Genomic DNA, 19,452 nt, shown 5'->3' with positions numbered 1-19,452 from the left:
GAGAGGAGAGTCGAGAAGACTTAAGTAGGAGTAGCTCGATCTTTGTTGGTTTTGAACGTTTTAGCGGCGATTTGCCTGTGACCGCAAGCGTAACGACGTAATATACAAACCACTTTCTTAAGAGCATGGTGGCGGCTCGCTTGTACTTACCATCGTTGGTTACATGGTGGCGGTTACGCTCTCTTGTCCTTCTCTCGGCACTATCAACTCTTTCTCTCTCTTTCTCTCCTCCTGTTCTTCCCCAACACGATTTCTTGCTCTGCCATCGCGGGATTAAGCCGCGAGTGCTCTCTACCTCACTTTCGTACCCCTTTTTCTTCCATCATTCCTTCTCATCCTTTCGTCCCTCTTTACCCTTCTTCTTCTTCTTCTTCTATGTAAGGAGCGATACACACAGAAGATGAGCACGAGAAGTGAGCCTACCCTTCTCCTCAATTTCCACTCGGTTGATCGCTCGTTCGCGCACAACGAGTATAAAGTTACTCGCAGTTGGAGATCCTCTTGCTCGCCTTCTTCCTTTTTTTTATTTGCGAAATCCATTCTCCTCCTTCTCCTCCTCCTCTTCCTCCTCCTCCTCCTTGTCTCGTCGCGCCGGTCCACACGGAAGGCTCCGCTTTGTCCCCTTCGGTTATTAATTCGGTCAATGATCAAATTTACGGTGGTCAACGGCGACGGCAGCAGAACGAAAACCGATGGTTTAAACTGCTGTGCGGTTTTTCCGCATGACATGGGATGCAAGCTCAATGAGCGATTTATCGGCTCACATTGCTACACTTGCTTTTTCACAAGCTTACTGTCGCGGTTTTCTGATGTTATATTCGATCCGGTTGTCATTTGCGATGTCAGAGAAATTATATCTTCTAAAAATTAAACTTCTTGATTGTTTTTCAAAAAGGCAGCAAATCGAATTAACGATTAATGATTAAAATAAAATAATTTATTACGTGTCGATCGAATACCCAGACTCGTGATGGGAATCGATTATCTTAGGTCTCTGCTGTGAGAGGCCAAAGAGTGGGTTCCACCATATCCGGTTTGTATCGCGTCGCAGAGTTCTCGCAGACTTTAATGAATATGCGAATGTGGGCTCTCCTTCGTTCCTTGCCGTTCATCCCTCGCTCGATCTACCAAAGTACCCTTTTCTCCGCGAGTTCCAGGACCTCGACACGCTCGATATGTTCCAGCTCTTCTCTTCGCTCCTTCGCGCATGCAGGTCGAACATGGGATTGAGACATGTAAATTGGTGCAATCGTCCACTCCGATCGGCGCGGCTCCTCCGATGCTACTACGCGAAGCATGCCACGGCAACTATAGCGCTTTTCAAACAGGTTCTACTCTCATGCTAAATCGAAAACCGCGATCATTTCAATTTTTTAACTTCGTATATCTTATAAATAATTTTCTGTTATTGCAAAAGATTTAGATTCAACATTTTAAATGTTTCAATATTTTGATGTTAAGATAGCTAGATAGAAAATTTAAGTGTTCAATTCCAGTATCATGATTATTGAAAACATATTTATTCATACAAATATACACATCTTATAAATAGCTTACTGCTATTGCAAAAGACTTAACGTTTTGAATTCAATATTTTGGCATTAAGATAGCTAGATAGGAAATTTAAGTATTGAATTACAGTATCATGATTATTAATCATGAAAACGCATATATTATAATCATACAAATGCACATATCACGGTACATTCACATACGCATACGTACATATATGTAAATTACGTATAGTGAAGAAATTGAGTCAGAATTAGAAAGAGAAGATAAAGAGGGCAGGAAGAGGAAATGTGAGACAACCTGTAGGGTAGGCGCTAAGGTGTTAATGAGGTCGTGTCGCTCTGAGTCGATTCAATTATGCGGCGGTGGCGGCTAACGAGGCCCCGTTTACCCTTTCGGTCGTCTTTTAGCCTCTCGGCCTCTTAACCAGTCGATCTCCTACCTGCCGGTAGTGCCACTATACCCGTGTGTTAGCTAGGCACGGCACACATAACTCAGTCACACATATACACGTCAGCATGGACATTAAAGAGAGGATACATGTTATTGGACTTACCATCAATGGAGAATGGGAATTCGGACGATGCGAGGGTGCTGGCAGGACCTGCCGCGTGTAAGAGGTATTCGGGCCCCAAACCACCCAGTCCTGGAAACAGAAAAAAGAAAATAATATTCGCTTAAAAGCGAATATTACAGCGACGATTGGCTGTGTCAACGAAATGGATACCGTCTTAGTTGTCACTCGAAGAGGGAAGTAAAGCGCTTTATTACCACGACACAGATCATACGTGATGAATCGGGTTAGAAGCGCTTTTGTATGCTAGAGGAGAGACTTCCGGCGGAAATGCGGGTCTCCTTTACGAAGCTTTCCAATTCATTAGAAGGGATAGTTTTTTGTGTCCTGTTCTGTTCGCTAACACTTCTATCTGTATGTGTATATAATCGGATAATTACCGTGTAGTGAGGCGTTGGGACTGTGTGTGGAGGCCTGGAGCTGATGGTAGAGATGGTCCATGTAGTTGATCCGGTAAGCGGGATGTAGGGCCGTATGTTCCGCGAGGGGATGACTTCTACGTAGAAAATCACCACCGGAAGTCCCGTTGCCGGTAGTCCCACCTCCACCGCCTCCGCTGCCTCCACTACCTCCGCTTCCGCCTCCGCCGCCACCCCCGCTGCCGTTACCGGGTGTTCCAATCGCTGTCGAGCTGCTGGATAATCTGAAAAGCATTAAGTTGACATAAAAATTAATTGCAACGTTAATTCACTCGCGACTATTATATCTATTTTGATGCGCGGTTGAATTATAATCTCCGCCGTATGTGTGGATAGGTCATCAATTAAAGAAAGTAGATTCGACATCAGCTTGATCAACAAAATTTATTCGCCCTAGAAAAGAGTTACAGCACAGAATAAAATACAAATTCCTGTGTTCCGAATTGTCATTCGCCTAGCCTTTTACCTTCGCCTTATGCCATCAATATAAAGATCAGGATGAGAAAAAATTAGAGAAAGAAATTTACGGGTTTAAATGCCTACAATTCTTATTTTCACACCAACGTATTCGTGACTGTCTACATGTTCCTCGAGTGTATGTGTCTGTGTGTTTATGTCACGATGACTCTACTTATCTATATCGATACAATCGCCCATTATAAAAAAGTGAACAGAGTTGTTACAAATTCCTTGTTCTAAAATTTCATAACTTCTCTCTGATTTCAAAATTTTCAAAATTTCATATGATTTTTCTGACTTTCAATAAATAATATTTTGAAATGTTTTGTATCTGTTTTGATTTGGAAATCGTTAAATATTTTGTTGAAGAAGCAACTTAATAAAGCACTATATTGCTAATACTACTTGCATTTAATTGTTCAATTTTAAGTTGATAGTATTCCAAAATTGCATGTGTGTGTGATGTATGCATATGAAAGTTCTTTAAAAATAAAAATTTTAATTTTTCAGAAAATTTCCCTGACTTTTCCCTGATTTCTCTGGTTGTTTTCAATTTTCTTCGCATTTCCCTGATTTCCAGTTTTGTGGTAACCCTGGCGAAAGCCATTCGCAAAAATTGCAATAATAAATCGATAACTACTGTTCTTCCCTATATATAAAATTCTCATTAACGAAACATATTTCTACCCAGATGTTTGTGATTTATAGCGAAGGGAGAGAGAAAAAAAGCATTCATGTTTGACGGATGAAATTACGACACACTTCGTGAACGCGACAAATGGCGCGTGTCTCTTCGTCAAAGCTTCTATTCGTGTCGCTTCTTGACACAGGCAGGTGTCTTCCATCAATGGTACAGTCATATGATCAAAGTATAACTTTGTTCGCGGGATAAGATAATGCGTTTTTGTTTGTCATTCTCATTGACGTTACAATGCGCGCGCTCGTTCATTTCGAAGAAAGGAGGATCGCGGTCCAGAAGAGAGGAGACAAACCGCCGCAAAAGAGGCAGTGCGTCTCGTTTTGAATGATGGCAATTCGCCACGCTCGAAACATCGAGAAACGATGCGTGTCCAGTGCCTTCAAAGATCCTCTTCCTTCGACGTCCGGGTTCTTCCGCACACAGATTTCATTAACAGCAGTCTTGTGCGAGTAAAGTGTGTCTTTCAAGACAGTAAACGTGGGCTTATGTCTTTAATATCAAATATTATGATGCTGTATCAATTTCAATATATATCATATTTCAAATAAATATACATAAACGTATGTATAGTAATAAGTTTTTGAATGCTTTAAAATAAATACAAATTAAAAAAGATACATTGCAGTTTTCGTCAGCAGTTGTCGTCGAAAAATTTAAAGTGTCAAAAAATAATTTCGAAACTAGAAAGAACAATTTTGCTAAAGTATTTAAAAATTTAACTAGATTCAAATCTGAAGATGATTTTGTTTAGATCATCAATATAATTATGTAGGATGTTTAAACTGATTGAAAGTTTTGTTGCAGCATTGCCATCAATGTTGAAACGTTTTACCTAGTTATTTTGACGGTCTCAAGAAATTATTTTAAAATCTTTCTTTATCTATATTTTTAGATATTTCAGCAAAAATGTTTTTTTTGTGTGTTCTTTCTTTATTCCTTCGTATTTTATTTCTTTAAATACCATTATGAACTCTCTTTTAAAAGTTTCTCATAAATGTGCCATCGCACTGACAATGAGCCATGGCCAATTCACGATCAGCATCTGTTTGTACTGAGTTCCAAAAATGTTACATCTCGTAACATTCATAATTAATAATCAAAACAGATTTGAAGCTAAGTTATGAAGAAGGTCGAACGTCATCACTTCTCTTCGAGGTCACGAAAGAATTTTCTTAGTTAATCGAATCTCGCAGCCAAAAGGAAAGTACCACGTGTGGAAAGAAGTCCTAATATCACGAGACAAATATAAAGATCTAATTAGCCGGCAGTGATTACGATGCGTCGCGAATGATAAAGTAAATAGCATCCTGCGGAACAGGGATGGAGAGACGATTGGCGCGTGTCGCAACGTTTTAAGGCGGATTACGATGTTTGAGTCGGTCGCTGTCTAAATATTGGCTCCGCGCTTCCACGAGTTTGCTGAGTAAAGACAACCGGGTCGGCTGTTTGACTTTGCTCAGTGTCCACGGATTTTGATTACTATCTGTTGGCTGCCCGTTTACAGTGGTCGAACGTGTTAAAACGTTTGTCACGATATTCGTTGACAGGTCGAGGGATCTCTCAATCTCTAATAGGACAAGAAAATGCAAAAATACCTCATGGTATTTTGAATTACACACCAGAGATTGTAAATCATCAAACTACGTTTGTTACAGTAATATTAATTAATTTACATAGAACGATGAAAATATTAGCGTTTGGAGTTAATTACGATGAATAATCATGCACTTTTTCGAACGATTTAATTATTTCCCCTAATAAAGCGGCGATGCTTTACCGGGACAAAAATTAGAACGCTTTGACAGGCTGCTTAGTAGCGGATCCCATAAAAAAGTCGACTGAAAGAATCAGGAGGGACCGGGGACACCGTTACAATGAAAACATCGTCGACTCCGCCGGGTTTGGCATACTCATGTTCTCCGTTTTTTCTTTTCGCACCGAGAGAGAAATGGCCGAAAGAGAGACGGAGATTGAGAGTTCCTGTACTAGGAAGAGAGAAAGAAAGGATGGAAGCTAGAAAGGGAAAGAGCGAGCTGTGTCTATTTCCAATCCTGCTGACTGCCAGATGACTCGAGGTATGGTTCTGCTTCTGGCTGCTGTTCTTCCTTTCTTTTCTATTACTCTCTTTCTTCTCCCTCACAGCCACTGCTTTAAGCGTCTGTCAAACTCTGCGAGTTTTTAAAATATCCATGCAACTAAAGACATATACCCAATGTACCTGATTTATTTTCTTCAGTGAAATATAATATTTTAAAATATTTCTCCTAAAAAATTATCTACTTCAAGCAATTATTTTATCTAATAATAATTTTATCTAATAATAACATAAGATAACTTTCATTTATCTATTGAAAACATATATATCACATATATATATATCAAATAAACATATATATATATCTGGGAAAATTTACTTTTTCTTTCTTTCTTTTTTTTATTTACTGTTTCTATTATTTTCACACTCTTTATTTCCAAACTTTCGAAATTCATTCTCTCCATCTCATGCACATCTCATCCATCCGTAACTTTCTTCTTCCATCCATTTCCACAGCTTTCCTTTCCGAAACAGCCCCCACCGACAGATAAAACTCAAGTCGTTAACTCGACACACCGGAAACCGACACATCTATCTTTATCTACGACCCATCCTTAGGAACCCAGAGATCTTCTTGAGATTCTTATGATCATCGCTCGTTCTTTCTTGGCGACGTTGCAACAATGCTGATTTTCATTGATTTCTAATAATTTCTTTCGAAAGTTTAAGCTCTTATAATTTCATGTTTTGTTTATAGCTTCTAAAGTCAATGCGTGATATGTATGGATTAATGTTATACAAAGCATGACTTAGTATGATTTCGATTAATTTCGCAGTAAACTTTTCATTGCAAAATTACGCAACAGAAGTGCAGCTTGCGATAATTAGAATTATCGAATAGATGAGAATTCCTTGAAATTTCGGCGATAATAATTCAGTGATCGCCGAGCAGACACGCGACGTCTCGGTCGGTTTAATCTCGGGAGGCAGAAAGAGGAGGAGAAGGGTCGGCGAAGCTGGGTGAAGAATTAAGGTTCGCAAGCTCATTAACGTGACTCGTGGTAATGAGGCGAGCTAAGCGGTGCCCGAGAACATCTGCCCGGTTTCCCTGTTGCCTCGGAACTTGAAAAAGAAATATAGAGACCACGACGACGCGACGGAAAGAAGCTCGTGTGGGTACGAGGGCCGAGTCAAAATGGGGTAAAAGGATGCGGCTTAAGCACGAGCTGAAAGCCGATCAGCGCGATGTGGAAAGACGAGAGATTAGGCCTTCGGCCAAACTTCATCCCTCTCGACGTCGGATATGCGCAAGTCGGTGTAAGATGACTCCTTATAATTTGCCAAACGATAATCCTGTGACTCGTCAAAAAATTGACGCTTTATAATGAGAGTTGTATCAATTTTTATGATCCAAGGAATCCTACGTCATTAATATTCGTATTATTGGCTGGATCAAGTTGCGCAATTATTTTCTATGTTATCCAAAGAACGTACGGCGAGCTTTGAAAACGTTGAAAGTGCGTATGTATTCACGAGATCCCAAGTTATAATATTTATCGCTGTGTCGTTTGCGCTGTTGTGAAGACAACATGTAGAAAGGGAAAGGAAACCATATGGTGCAAAGACTGTACGGTACTATGAGTGGCACGCGCTTCAAACGCGACTAGAAGAAGAGAAGGAAGAAAAATGGAGATAATGACTCAAGGAAAGTCAGTACACTGAGAGATCACCATTTTTTTTAGTATTATTATTATTGCGCGATTTGGATTATCTTCTTGGTGAGTTATTGTGAAAACGTTCGGTGACGAAAGTAGAAATAAACAATGCTATTCACGTCCATATCTCTCGCGGATTTTTACAATGACTTACACCATAAGTCAGTCATTGACGTCGATGGAACTCTGTGCCGAGCTCGAAGTAATTTTTCGCAACTCTGCACACTCTTCGCAAGGTGATCTATAGTCGCGATCCTGGCCCTACGCCAGGATCGCATTTTCTCAACTCGAAAGTGTCGGTGATTTAGACAGTGAACGTAGTGAATGTCTTAAACCCCTACTACGAAAAGTCGTGAAACGTCGCGGGCCTGAAGGCTGGAATTATTTTCGATGAACTCGCAGATATAGTTCTGCGACTGGCGCTTATGCGCGGGATCGCGGGGTTGAGTCGTATAGTCTTATATTTAGCGCGCCTTGGGCCCTTCGAGCCCCTCTGCGACTTCGACGAGTCAAGTGAATTTCACGAGAAATCGTTATGAACATATACAGAATTTTAAAAACTTTTTTCACATTGTTTATGAATTATTTTATAAACACGTTATTTTACAAACAAGCTCTTATATCGATTATATATATAGTCTGAAAAATAATAACGTAAGTTGTAACAGCAGGGAGTAACAATAAGACAACGAATGAGACTTGGGAAACACGTCTTACGGGAATAAGACTATGCGCTCAAGAATCGGTATGATGCTTTCAAGACGAGGAAAACTCGATTACGATCAGTCAAAGCCTCGTTAATCAAGGTATTTACACGCGAGATCGGTCGCCGATCTATCGATATGCGAAACGTCGCGGATCGATCGGAGCCGCGCCTTTGCTGCAAATCCGGCCTAACGGCGCACTATATGCTCGCTCGTAGTGTTATTTATAGGCTATTCGAACGCTGCGTAGCGCGCGTCTCGCATACGTGCGTTTAATTCATTTGAGTCGGAGATTCGTCCTCGGATATCTCGTAGAAGACAGACTGTGCCGCTCGTAAGTTATATGCGAATTAGCGGCCTATGCTATTAACACACGTCGGAATATTTTTCTCCGAGATTCTGAAATTTAGATATCACTATACGTGTAAACTACAAATGTATGCTGCTACACTGTAAACTACAAATGTATGCCGCTACCAGTGTTTGACATTTCATATATTATATTCATGTTCATATTATTACATTTGCATGAGACTTTATTGGCTATCACGCGATGTCGAAATTTCTTAGCCGCAATGATATCAATCGGTTTTTATAAAAAATTTAAAATTTTGCTGGATAAACATATCTAGAAGAAACAAAGTTGCATTAAAATAATTTGATTGGAAATTTAAAAATGATGAGCAATGTTGCAAAAAAATTGATATTCTCAATTTGAATTTTCAATAAAATTATTTTGATGGTCCAACAAAACCATTTTCAAATCTGTATCCAACAAAATTGTGAATATTTTTCAGAAAAATTTTTTTTTCCGTGCAGTTATGATTATTTTCGATTATTTTCTTTTTACTCCGTTTAGTCTCTCCGTTTAGTCTCTCAAATAATGCGATGAGGAGTTTGTCGCGTAGTACATAATCGAATAAAGTTAATGCGCTTTTTGTGTTTCTGCGAAAGAAATTTATCGCGCCAGCCACTAGATTTATCGCGGCTCTCGACCAATCTCCACCTCTGCTCGACGTATCTTTCGCGATTGCAAGGAGGATTCCAAAAGCGATGTGAAATCTGCTCAGCAGATAGCGTAATTATACACTAATGTGAATTAAAAAGTACAAGTGCGTAATAAATAATGAAAAAGTATAACATTAAAGTATAACATTAAATTAAAATAAAATAAAAATATCTTTAGCCCTAACAAATAATTTTCGTGATTAAATGCGTGATGAATAATAAAAGAAAAAATGATGAATAATAAAAGAAAAATGAATAATAAAGATTAAAATAAAATAAATATTCTTACTATTTATAATACATATTTTTCTAGTCTTGATAAATAATTTTTTAACATTTTATTACTAAATTATAGAGCAGAATTAAATAGATTTTTGCAGTTCCACTTTTCCAATGGATTCGCATTTATATGAAGATGAACGTGTCAATATTTATATTTCGTCAAATATTTGCTCTACCGTGTCTCCACAAACTATTACCACAAGAGTTTATCTGATAACAAGATATTCCAAGTTGTAGCAACCAAGAGGCTGATACTTCTTTGATAAGCGTTTGTTGCTTCACCGTTCCGACACAGCTAAAACACGCGATTTACCCATAGGATTCAATTATACAAGGATATGTCCCTTCGTAGGTTTTGTACGTGCAACGTTTACCAAGTCTCCGTCTTTCGAGTTCCGGTTGTAACAGAAACTACGCCGCTTCTCTTTGTCGTCTCTACCTTTTCAAGTTTCGGTAAAATCGACATGCGAAGCAGGCAGGTAACATCGTCGTCGACCAGGCGCCACTAACAAAGTAATTCGTGCGCAAAAATGTTACGCACTGCAACTTGCATTATTCATTGTTGATTCTTTAACGCTGGAAAACCGTTTTACTTGTCGTGTCGAACAGTTTTCTAAAAGCGTTGATTGTTTAGATCTTGATTGAGATCCTAAGTAGTTTTACTTCTCAGTTACTAAACAGAGTTAATACTGTCTAACATGTGCTGAAAAAATGAATTTCTACTTGAAATTTCTACTTGAAACCTGAATATTGGCCATGATGGTTTTCGAGCAAGAGGTACAAGTGACACAATATATGAAGATTTGGTTGCACTAAAGTTATTTTAGCTTTAATCAAAGCTTAAAACTCTCTCTATTTCTCTCTTTCACTTTAAAACGAGAGAGAGTTTAAGTTTTGCTTGAAATCAAAGAAATGTTGGTATAACTGAGTCTTAGGTTCAGTTTCACAACTCATGGTTAACCGAGGTTCAATTTGTTTCTCATCTTTGTCCAATTCTAAAATTGGAAAGAGATAATGAATAAGTTGAACCTCGATTAAGAATTAATCGTTTTGTGGAACTGGATCTTAGTGGATCATTTGTTTAATTCTTAGTATACACAATTGGATCATTCATGTCTTGCGCATTTTCTTCTTTAAAATATTAGGAGCATCTGATTAAATAATAGTCTCTCTACTCTTTCCTTTTTTAAATATATTTTTACAAATATTTTCTAAAGCTGTTAAAATATATATAAAAATTACGTAATAATTTTTGTATATTTACAGAAGTAATGAAAATTAATCCAGGACACGAATAATTTATTATGTGTAGTAAACAATCAAAAAATTATCATAATAATACTAAGGATTAACATTGGCAAACAAGAAATAGTAATTCACTGTGTTACACTGTGTCATCTGTGTCTCTTGCTGGAATGCATCCAATATTTGTTCAGTGATTTTCAGAAAATATGAAACAATATTTCCAAAAGATACAAAACATAAGTAATATAACGAGGGTTTTAAGATGAGTCCACGGAATGTGTTCATCGTGCAGGCAGAAAAGATCGGCATCCGTAGAGGATCGCAGGTATACGAATATGGTGAGTACATCGAGAGCCGTGACTAATGACTCTATTGACTGAAGAATCGAAGGACGTTTATCGACACGAAGAAGCTCGAGTTTTACATTTCCAAACGTTACTTAAAAAAATTTGTCTCTTTTTAAATTACGATGAGAAAACATTGCTCTCAAATATCTTTCGCGATTTTCTCTGTGTCATGGATGCATGGAGAGAAACTTTTTTGATCCAATGATGAAGATTTTAGTTATGCTCTGGCCTCTCTTGTGTTCCTCCTTTCTATCTCCCTTTCTTTCCCTTCCGTGTACGGAGTTAGAAGAGCTACTGCGTTTTGTCACGCTTTTTAAGTAGAACGCCGTAACGCGCACGTGATTGCCTTGTACAATTACCTGGCGAATCTACCCGTCTCTCTCTTCATCTTCACTGTCCGCTCGGCGCGAGATATATATCCCACGCCTAATGTACAACATGGCGCGAACATGACACAAAACTACGGAGAATCTTTTTTTTATCGCGACGCCACGCTTCATTCCGTTCATCTGAAATTACACTCGCTCTCCAATCTACACTCGCAATATGGGATAAATGACAGGCCTATGCTTAGCCACCGGCAATGTTGATTACAATATTGAACTTGTGACGCGAGACATCTTATTTTCGAATGTGTGAAGTCATGTGCATTCGTGATTCTGTTTCTTTCATGGTAGACAAAATAATATAAAAATTTCAAGACATAATGATTAATATAAGAATTAAAAAAAAATTAATCTGCTAATTAAAAATAGATTTTCGCATGCATACAAAAAACAGGATTGCAATAAAACAAGATTTCTTAGACACTATGTCGCAAAGGATCTTTTCAAGCGTGTCGCGAAAATTTTAGAGAAAGTAAAAAAAGACGGAAAAATTTAAGAATAAATAAAAACGAGTTTAGAGCGCAGTAAATTAATTAATGACTTAAAAATGATAAAAATATATTATATTTACTCTTATTTTAATTAAAGCAACATCATCATTGTGATAAATTATTTTTAAAAATATGATAAAAAATAAACATTTTAGCAGTTTACTTATTATTTGTGAATGTGTTAACGATATTTGACAAAGAATTTATAGATATATGAAGAATGTGCATTTAATAAAACATTACAATAACGTAATGCATAAAGCAAATTGTAAAGACGTATTCCAACAAAGGTATCTTGCGCGACGCTGCAAATATTTATTCTTTTTTAGACGGTACGAATCTTTAAGACATTTAATTCACGTAGACGTTTGATCTTGCATACAAATTGTCTCAGTCTCGACTCTCCCTTAAATTCTTTTACCTCGATTTCGTATGTAAGAGAACTTGTACAAACAACGCTGTAATCGCACGCGTGTGCTCGCGAGAGGCAAGATCGGTCCAAAAGTGCGAACCTACAAGATTCCCTCTTTTCCACCTTCCCATCTCTCGAACCTTACCCGTTCGCGCGCTAATAAAATGCGCTCCACTCGTTCGCTTCTCGCAAAGCCCTCTTTACATTTACATGGCCAAGCCGCTCGAAGTGCGCGGCTACGTGGTCGTGAGGACATCGCGCTCATGAATTTATCTTGCGTTCTCCACCACTAACACACCCTGATGTGTTCGGGCGCGAAGGAGGACAGCATGAGGGAGAAAAAAGGACAATATCAACGATCTTAGTGTCTCTAAACCTTGTCGATGGTTCCACAGACGGAGAGATTCCAATCAGAAGTTTTCAAAAGTAATCGACGAGTTTGCATTTTTATGATTTAATTGCGTTACAATGGTACGTGTGGAACTCCAATATTATATCGATAACTGTGATTGAATATTAAAATTAAATTTCTTTTTCATTAATTAGTTAAATTCATTAATATATACAGTTTCCGTAAAAAATGATTGAAATTGGAAATTTATACTTTATACGCTCCGTATAAAAATAAATGTTACATACATGTGAAACAGTTTAATATACGATCATCATATTTATATTTAACAATATAATTTTATAGTTTGACAAATATTTTCTCATTTTATCTTAATTAGTTTTTAGAAAAATATATCTACTTATTGAAATAATTTTTTTATCCAAATTCTAATCTCGTTCCTTTTTTATTAGCGAGCATCCCTTGAAATGCGAAGCGATTCAATTCTTGTAGCCAGCCGGTTCACGATTCAATGTATAGAAGCGAGGATGCGCGCTCGATGTTTGCACTTGCACGCGATACTGAGCGAATTGTAAATAGTGCGGGGGAGAGAGGGGAGGGGAAGGGGGAGGGAGGGGGAATGGGGAACGCGAGCTACGCGTCGGTGGTGAGAGCGAGTCGAGGTGGACCCAGAGGGAGTCCCAGGGCCCAGATCCGGCCGGGAGCGCTGGAGGAGGAACGGGACGAGATGGGACGTACAGAAGAAGAGAGAAGGTAAAGTAGAATAAGAAGAAGTGGGACGCGCACAGGGCTGCCAAGCCGCCGGCGCTGGGCCGCGCGTGTATCCGCCCACGTAATCTTGATTGTCGACACACCTCCACCTCCGCTGCCCTCCACCACGAAACGCACCAACACACCAACTCGTGTGCGAGCGCGAGTGCGTATCACCTTCTCGATGTATCGCGGATACGTATCGTGAACGCGAGCCCAGGGGCTCCGCCGGGCACCTTGTGCACGGGCCCCGGATGCAATAGGCATCAGGGGCGTATCGGGATCTGGAAACTGCGTCGTAAAGTCGTTCCTATAATTGAATCAGTGAAATGTATGTAATTGTGACCACCGGAAATGCACGCGAGATCGATACGTAATCTGATGCGTATGAATTGGATCGTGTGCATCGAACCTATGTTACTTAGCTTGGATGTAGTCTCCATAATCATTACATGTTTTGAGTGGCTATTGATTGATTCTACTTAGAACTCGATCGGTTCTTATTGAGATTCGATAATTGTGATTCTGGAAAACTCGACTCACTTAAAGATTCATGGTTGATATCGTGCTCTTAGTACAAGACACTATCATGTCTCCTTGATACGAGTATTATATCATTCAATTGCACGATGACGAATAAACGTGCGAGAAGCATATGACTTCGGTAAATGAAGAATAACATATATTTATAATATAACCGCGAAAGTCGCTAATATTTCGTCACACGGCCCGTTCGGAGAAGTTCGCTGTCGGAATGCCACCTTCGTATTAAACTGAGATAATTTGCGCAGTGACGAATTGTTTACGAAGTTAAAGCCATGCACAATATACGCACAATATACAGTGCCAATCAATGGACGAAAGGATGCTTGATTTTGTAAAATTGATCCTACATTGTTAATGTTTTAAGACTCTTCTATTTATTGTAAGCTCCTTATGATTCTTGCAATCGATACCATTGACGTTTCTGATTAGCTGTGACAAGAATCGTAAAGCTTATTCTATAATTGCGTAAGCATAGTTATAAGTGATTGCAGTTGTAAGAACTGATCAATCACAATCGAATGATCTCCTCGATTATGATTGGTCAACTCTTACACCACTTACAACTACATTTACATAATTGTAGAATAGGCTTAAGAAGCTTACGATAAATATTATGTAGATGTAAAGCATCAGAAGCTTGAATGCATCATTTCGAAATGTCAGAAGATATCAAAAATGATAAATTCATCGAACTTATTCGCACTTTGATGCACTCTTCGCTATTTGCACCAATTTTATGTCATTGTTACGTATCCCGTTTTTGCGCACACTATATCGAGATCCGAGTGTGCATTTCACTTCGTTCTCCAGCTTCTATCCGACTTTGTGCGGGTGACTTCCCTCGCTATTTGCTGCAGAATGGGAGCTTAGACAGGGAAACAAATGAGAGGCCGCGGACTATAATGACGCAGACAACGGGAGGGGAAAAGAAAGAGGGATAAGAAATTGGATAAGAAAGTAAGGTGGGTTGTGGTGGTGCGTGTTCAGCTGCATTTGCGTTTGCATGTGTGCAAACGTGTGCGAAAGCGCGAAAGGAAAGAAAGGAAGAAGGACGGAGGGAGAAATGGAAGGGGGGACGAAGCTAAGGTGGAGGATTTATGAACGACCGAAACAGGCTGCGAACCCTAGGCCCTTCGCCTGCTTCTCTTCCTTCGCTTTCTTTTTCCCTTTCTTTTTTTTCCTTTTTCTTTTCTTTTGTTTCGTATTCCGACCTTAGCGCGAGTAGTATACCTGGTCCTGTCTTGCCGCCGCCGCCGCGCCGTGTGCACGCAAAAAGCACAGTTTCATCCCGTCTCCTCACCATCGTCCTCTTCCTCCACCTGCATCTCTTACCTACGCCGCTTGTCTCTCTTTAAATTTTACATTGTCTCCATCGTGGTCGTGACAAGTCGTCGATTCGATTATGCGCACCTCGCTCCACAGCTTTGCCGTTTTTGCCACAGAACTTGCGGTTAACCGCGCTCACGTGCCATTCTCGAAAGGAAAAATCGATTTCTTTATATGCGAAACTATATACATCTCTATAAAAAAATTCTATTACTGTTTGACAGCTGATATTCTGATTTTAATTAATTTAAAACAAATACGCTCGTCCGATTTCATGCAACACCTCGATGGAAATACCGGTGGCAGGAATAATGTCGTAATTTCATAATACAAGGATCCACTTGTATTGAGACGGCAGTGCAGTCTCTCTTAATTAACGCCACGTTACTCATAGCGGACACCAATCGAGTTCCGAGATCTAAAATCAATTTAGATCCTCGATCTACGATAGCTTCTCTGTGTGCCTACCCTCCCACGAAACTTTTCGCGATGAAGCCGGAGAGCACACTACGGGGTATCGTGCCCTTCGCATCCATGATCTCCGGACAGGAAGGAGCGACAAGAATGGAACGATGTGGAGAAGCAGAGTCGATGTCGGTGTTGTTGTTACTGCTGCTGCTGGTGGTGGTGGTGGTGGTGATAGTTACGAGGATCCATGGGGGCCTTACGGTGCCCCGTGGTATAACGTGGGTAACTTAATATTCCGGGTAATAAATAAGAGAATGCGGCTCTGTCCGCCCCACAAAAAGCTTCCCGCGGGCCAAAGAGCAAGACGCCCACGTTTCTCGTAGTATCTACAGTCCGGAGTGGCCCGTCCACCCACCTCCTCCACTTTGCCCCGCGAGCGGGAACTTTGGAGGCCCCGTTTTAACCTCTGTGGCCCCCACGCTTAACACCCGAATGTTATCCCGCCGCGGCATCGCGTAATTAAGTTATTACGCTCGCGGGGCAACCGCGGCGCAGGGGCTTTCGCCTGCCGTACGATGAATGTACTGCTGTTCCCTCTTTTTCTTTCGGTTCAGAGGAACGAAATTTCTTATAAAGAATTTCTTGTAATGATATAAAAACGTTTCTTGTAACGACATAGTATTGTGATGCGCAAAAGAAGCATTACAAATTTACGATATATATCACGTTGTATGTACTCGTATTATGCTCGTATTACGTACTCTCTAAATCTGAATCAATGGATAGTCATTAATTACTCAGTGGCATATTTGGTACTGCTAATCAGTAAAGTTCAACTAAAAAAGGAAGAATGTTTGAGTATTATATAATATAATTAAAATACTGATATTTGCATGTTAATTTCAATTTTCCAATACCATACTCATTGAATTTATGCATTACAAGGTTAGTTAAATCACATAATAAAGATCAGTTAGGAATCTCACATTTCATTCACTGATTACTAGTGGCGTACTTAGCACTATATATCAGTGATTATCTTGATTCAGATTTAGAGATAATTAATTAAGCAAAGAAAGCTATATTCAATTAAGGATCTTGATGCTTAATATTGTATTTTTATGTGCGAATTTTACTTTTTCCAGTTCAAGTAACTGTGGCGCCGATTATTTGTCAATCTGGAAATTGAAGCTGGATTATATAACATTACAAATTAAGTTGAGAAATAATGTAATATTATTGCTGCTGAAATTAATTATATATAGTCATGAAACGACAATAATTGTCCAAACAGTGCGCTACATGATGAATCGATGATTTCTTCAAATTGTTGTTTGGGAATTAAAAATTATAGTTTTACGTATTATGTCATAATAGTTTATATTTACATTTGGACAATTAATTGTGAAACTATCAATACTGTAAGGCGTATATGGAATCACAATTTTTAATACTCGAATAACAAAATGAAGAAATCGTTGATAATAATAATGTATTATGCAATAATTATTTCCGTGATTGTATATTAATAATATCAGTTTAAAAGGTTTCTTTATCCATATTGCTATGACATAATTCTTGTTATAAAGTGACTGCCTGATGTATAGTTTAACGACTAACTTAAATGCATAATGAAATTGCGAGTCAACGATGACGTACAAACGTGATGATTGTCATTACCTTCAAAAGAGTAAAAATTTCCGCTCTACCTGCGAGCATGTTTTTAGCTGTCATTGATCATTCCTCACTTATATCCGTTATTATGGAAACATAATCTACTTGGATAGAGAGCAGGTGTCCGAGGATGCGTTAAAAAAAATGATCGCCATCTCAACACGAAGCATAGCGTGTACGAGCTTCATCGTTAAAAATCGACCTGTATAACTTTCCCGTAGGCAAACTCTTAACCGTCATTATCTGCTTGTATTCATTTTCGCCCTGTTCGCCAATATATATGTATCGTTGGGTTAAGACAGGTGATTCAACTATTTACGAAATAATCATGCATTCTCTAACAATGTTACCACTTCAAAAAGAAAGAATCCAAATTATATCGACTATTGCAGGTTTATTTTTTATTATAATTTGATTTGATCAACAAAATTTACAAATCGAATTTATATTTAAGAATAAATATTAAAAAAAGAAATATCCATCGATTGAAGAAAACACGTAAAAATTCGAGCAAATTTGTGCTAATGTCTTAATATTATTATTAATAGAATACAAATGTATACCAAATCTCTCTTTCAAAAATAGATAAGAAAAAATGAAAAATGATCAATGAATTTGTATATTTGTAAATTCCGATGCTGGAATAAAAGGACTTTAATTTTTTTAAGAAGAACATATATCAACTTTCAAACACATGATACAGAAAGGAAATTTCTTCCCTTTGCGTAAAAATATAAGAAAAAAACTACTGATATCTTCGATGACATCTAGTTGAAATTACTTCTATTTGTTGGCTTATTTTCTCTGTCACAATACTGAATCTACAAGAGCTTCTCTCAATGATCACGTCTAGAATCGTGCTTACAACAACACGCGATACACAATTCGCATTTCGCATCGAGCCTGTTCGTCATTAAGCCGATTCAAGCTATAGAGATGTGAAAGTTGACGAGTGCGCAGGAGGATGAAGTTGGCGAGCAACGAGAAGAGGAGACGAAGAGGCAATGAAAGGGGGAAAGAATGGGAGAGCACAAGAAGGAAGATAGGAATGTCGGTGCGTGAAGCCTCCTGCCTCTTAGACAACATTGCCTCGGAACCGCGTCTCTATCAGGCATCATAAATAATTCTGCTGCGCCAGTGTCTCGTCTCTGTTTCATGCATATACGTACACTTGTACACATCTATAGATATATATATCCTATATAAGTATATCTATCTCCGTTTCTCTTTCTCTATCTCTTCTTTTTCGTGTACTCTCAGAACGTTTTTCGGCTACGCCATGAACATCTTGAACACGGTGGCATGGCTGTATCTGTGGACCGGTTGGACTAGGAACGTCTATGTGTGTGTTGGGCCCTTTAAAAGAGATAGCACTCGAGATGGGGAAAAAAAGAACAGGTGAAACTTGCCGAGGGTCTTTGGGGCTGGTCGATCGAGACTGCATCGCGGTCAACTTCGGATCTTAATTCTATACGTTACATTACAGTATTTCGTTACTTCTTTAAAACAACTGCGGTGCACTCCAATCTATTTATTTAATATACTATTACGATTGACATTAATTTAATAATAATTCATCATGCAAAACAAATTTTCTCGTTTCTGAACATAGTGATGAAAATTTCGGGTCTGTTTTTTTAAATCGATTCAATGAGTCAAAAGATATTCTTTGTAGGAAAAAGAAAATTAAAAATTGATTCTCACGGGCAATGTGGTCTTGCACATTGGTGCGTATACGCGTCATAAGAAGCGCGTCCCTCGTTAGTGCCACTAATTACGAACTGACCAGAACTCTCCTTCGCCGCGCCAGTCTTCCCCTAATGAGTGCCCTAGTGAAGATCGCGAAAAAAAACTATAATGCCAAGAATACAAGTCCGAAAGAAAGAGAGGGGGGGGAGGAAGGGAGGGAGGGAGAGAGAGAGAGAAAGAGAGAGAGAGAGAGAGAGAGAGAGAGAGAGAGAGAGAGAGAGAGAGAGAGAGAGAGAGAGAGAGAGAGAGAGAGAGAGAGAGAGAGAGAGAGAGAGAGAGAGACGAGACGACGACGAGTAGTAGTAGTACGTATACGTTAGTACGTAGTAGACGTAAGTAGTACCTACGTACTAGTACG

General features: G+C 38.9%; 1 protein-coding gene across 1 annotated transcript in view; it reads right to left on the bottom strand.

Annotated features, from left to right (window-relative positions):
• LOC105625931 (transcriptional activator cubitus interruptus) overlaps positions 1-19,452 on the bottom strand; it is a 91,750-nt gene that overhangs the window by 14,667 nt on the left and 57,631 nt on the right. The window contains exons 2-3 of the mRNA XM_012207241.1: positions 2,467-2,729; positions 2,069-2,158 (exon numbers count right to left, since the gene is read on the bottom strand). Coding sequence (XP_012062631.1) covers positions 2,069-2,158; positions 2,467-2,729 — 353 coding nt within the window. The remainder of the gene's footprint in view (positions 1-2,068; positions 2,159-2,466; positions 2,730-19,452) is intronic.

The sequence above is a fragment of the Atta cephalotes genome (genome assembly GCF_000143395.1).
Source record: "Atta cephalotes unplaced genomic scaffold scaffold00004, whole genome shotgun sequence".
NCBI classification, from domain to species: domain Eukaryota; kingdom Metazoa; phylum Arthropoda; class Insecta; order Hymenoptera; family Formicidae; genus Atta; species Atta cephalotes.
The sequence above is the reverse complement of the archived record's forward strand: the minus strand, read 5'-3'. Positions and strand labels throughout refer to the sequence as shown.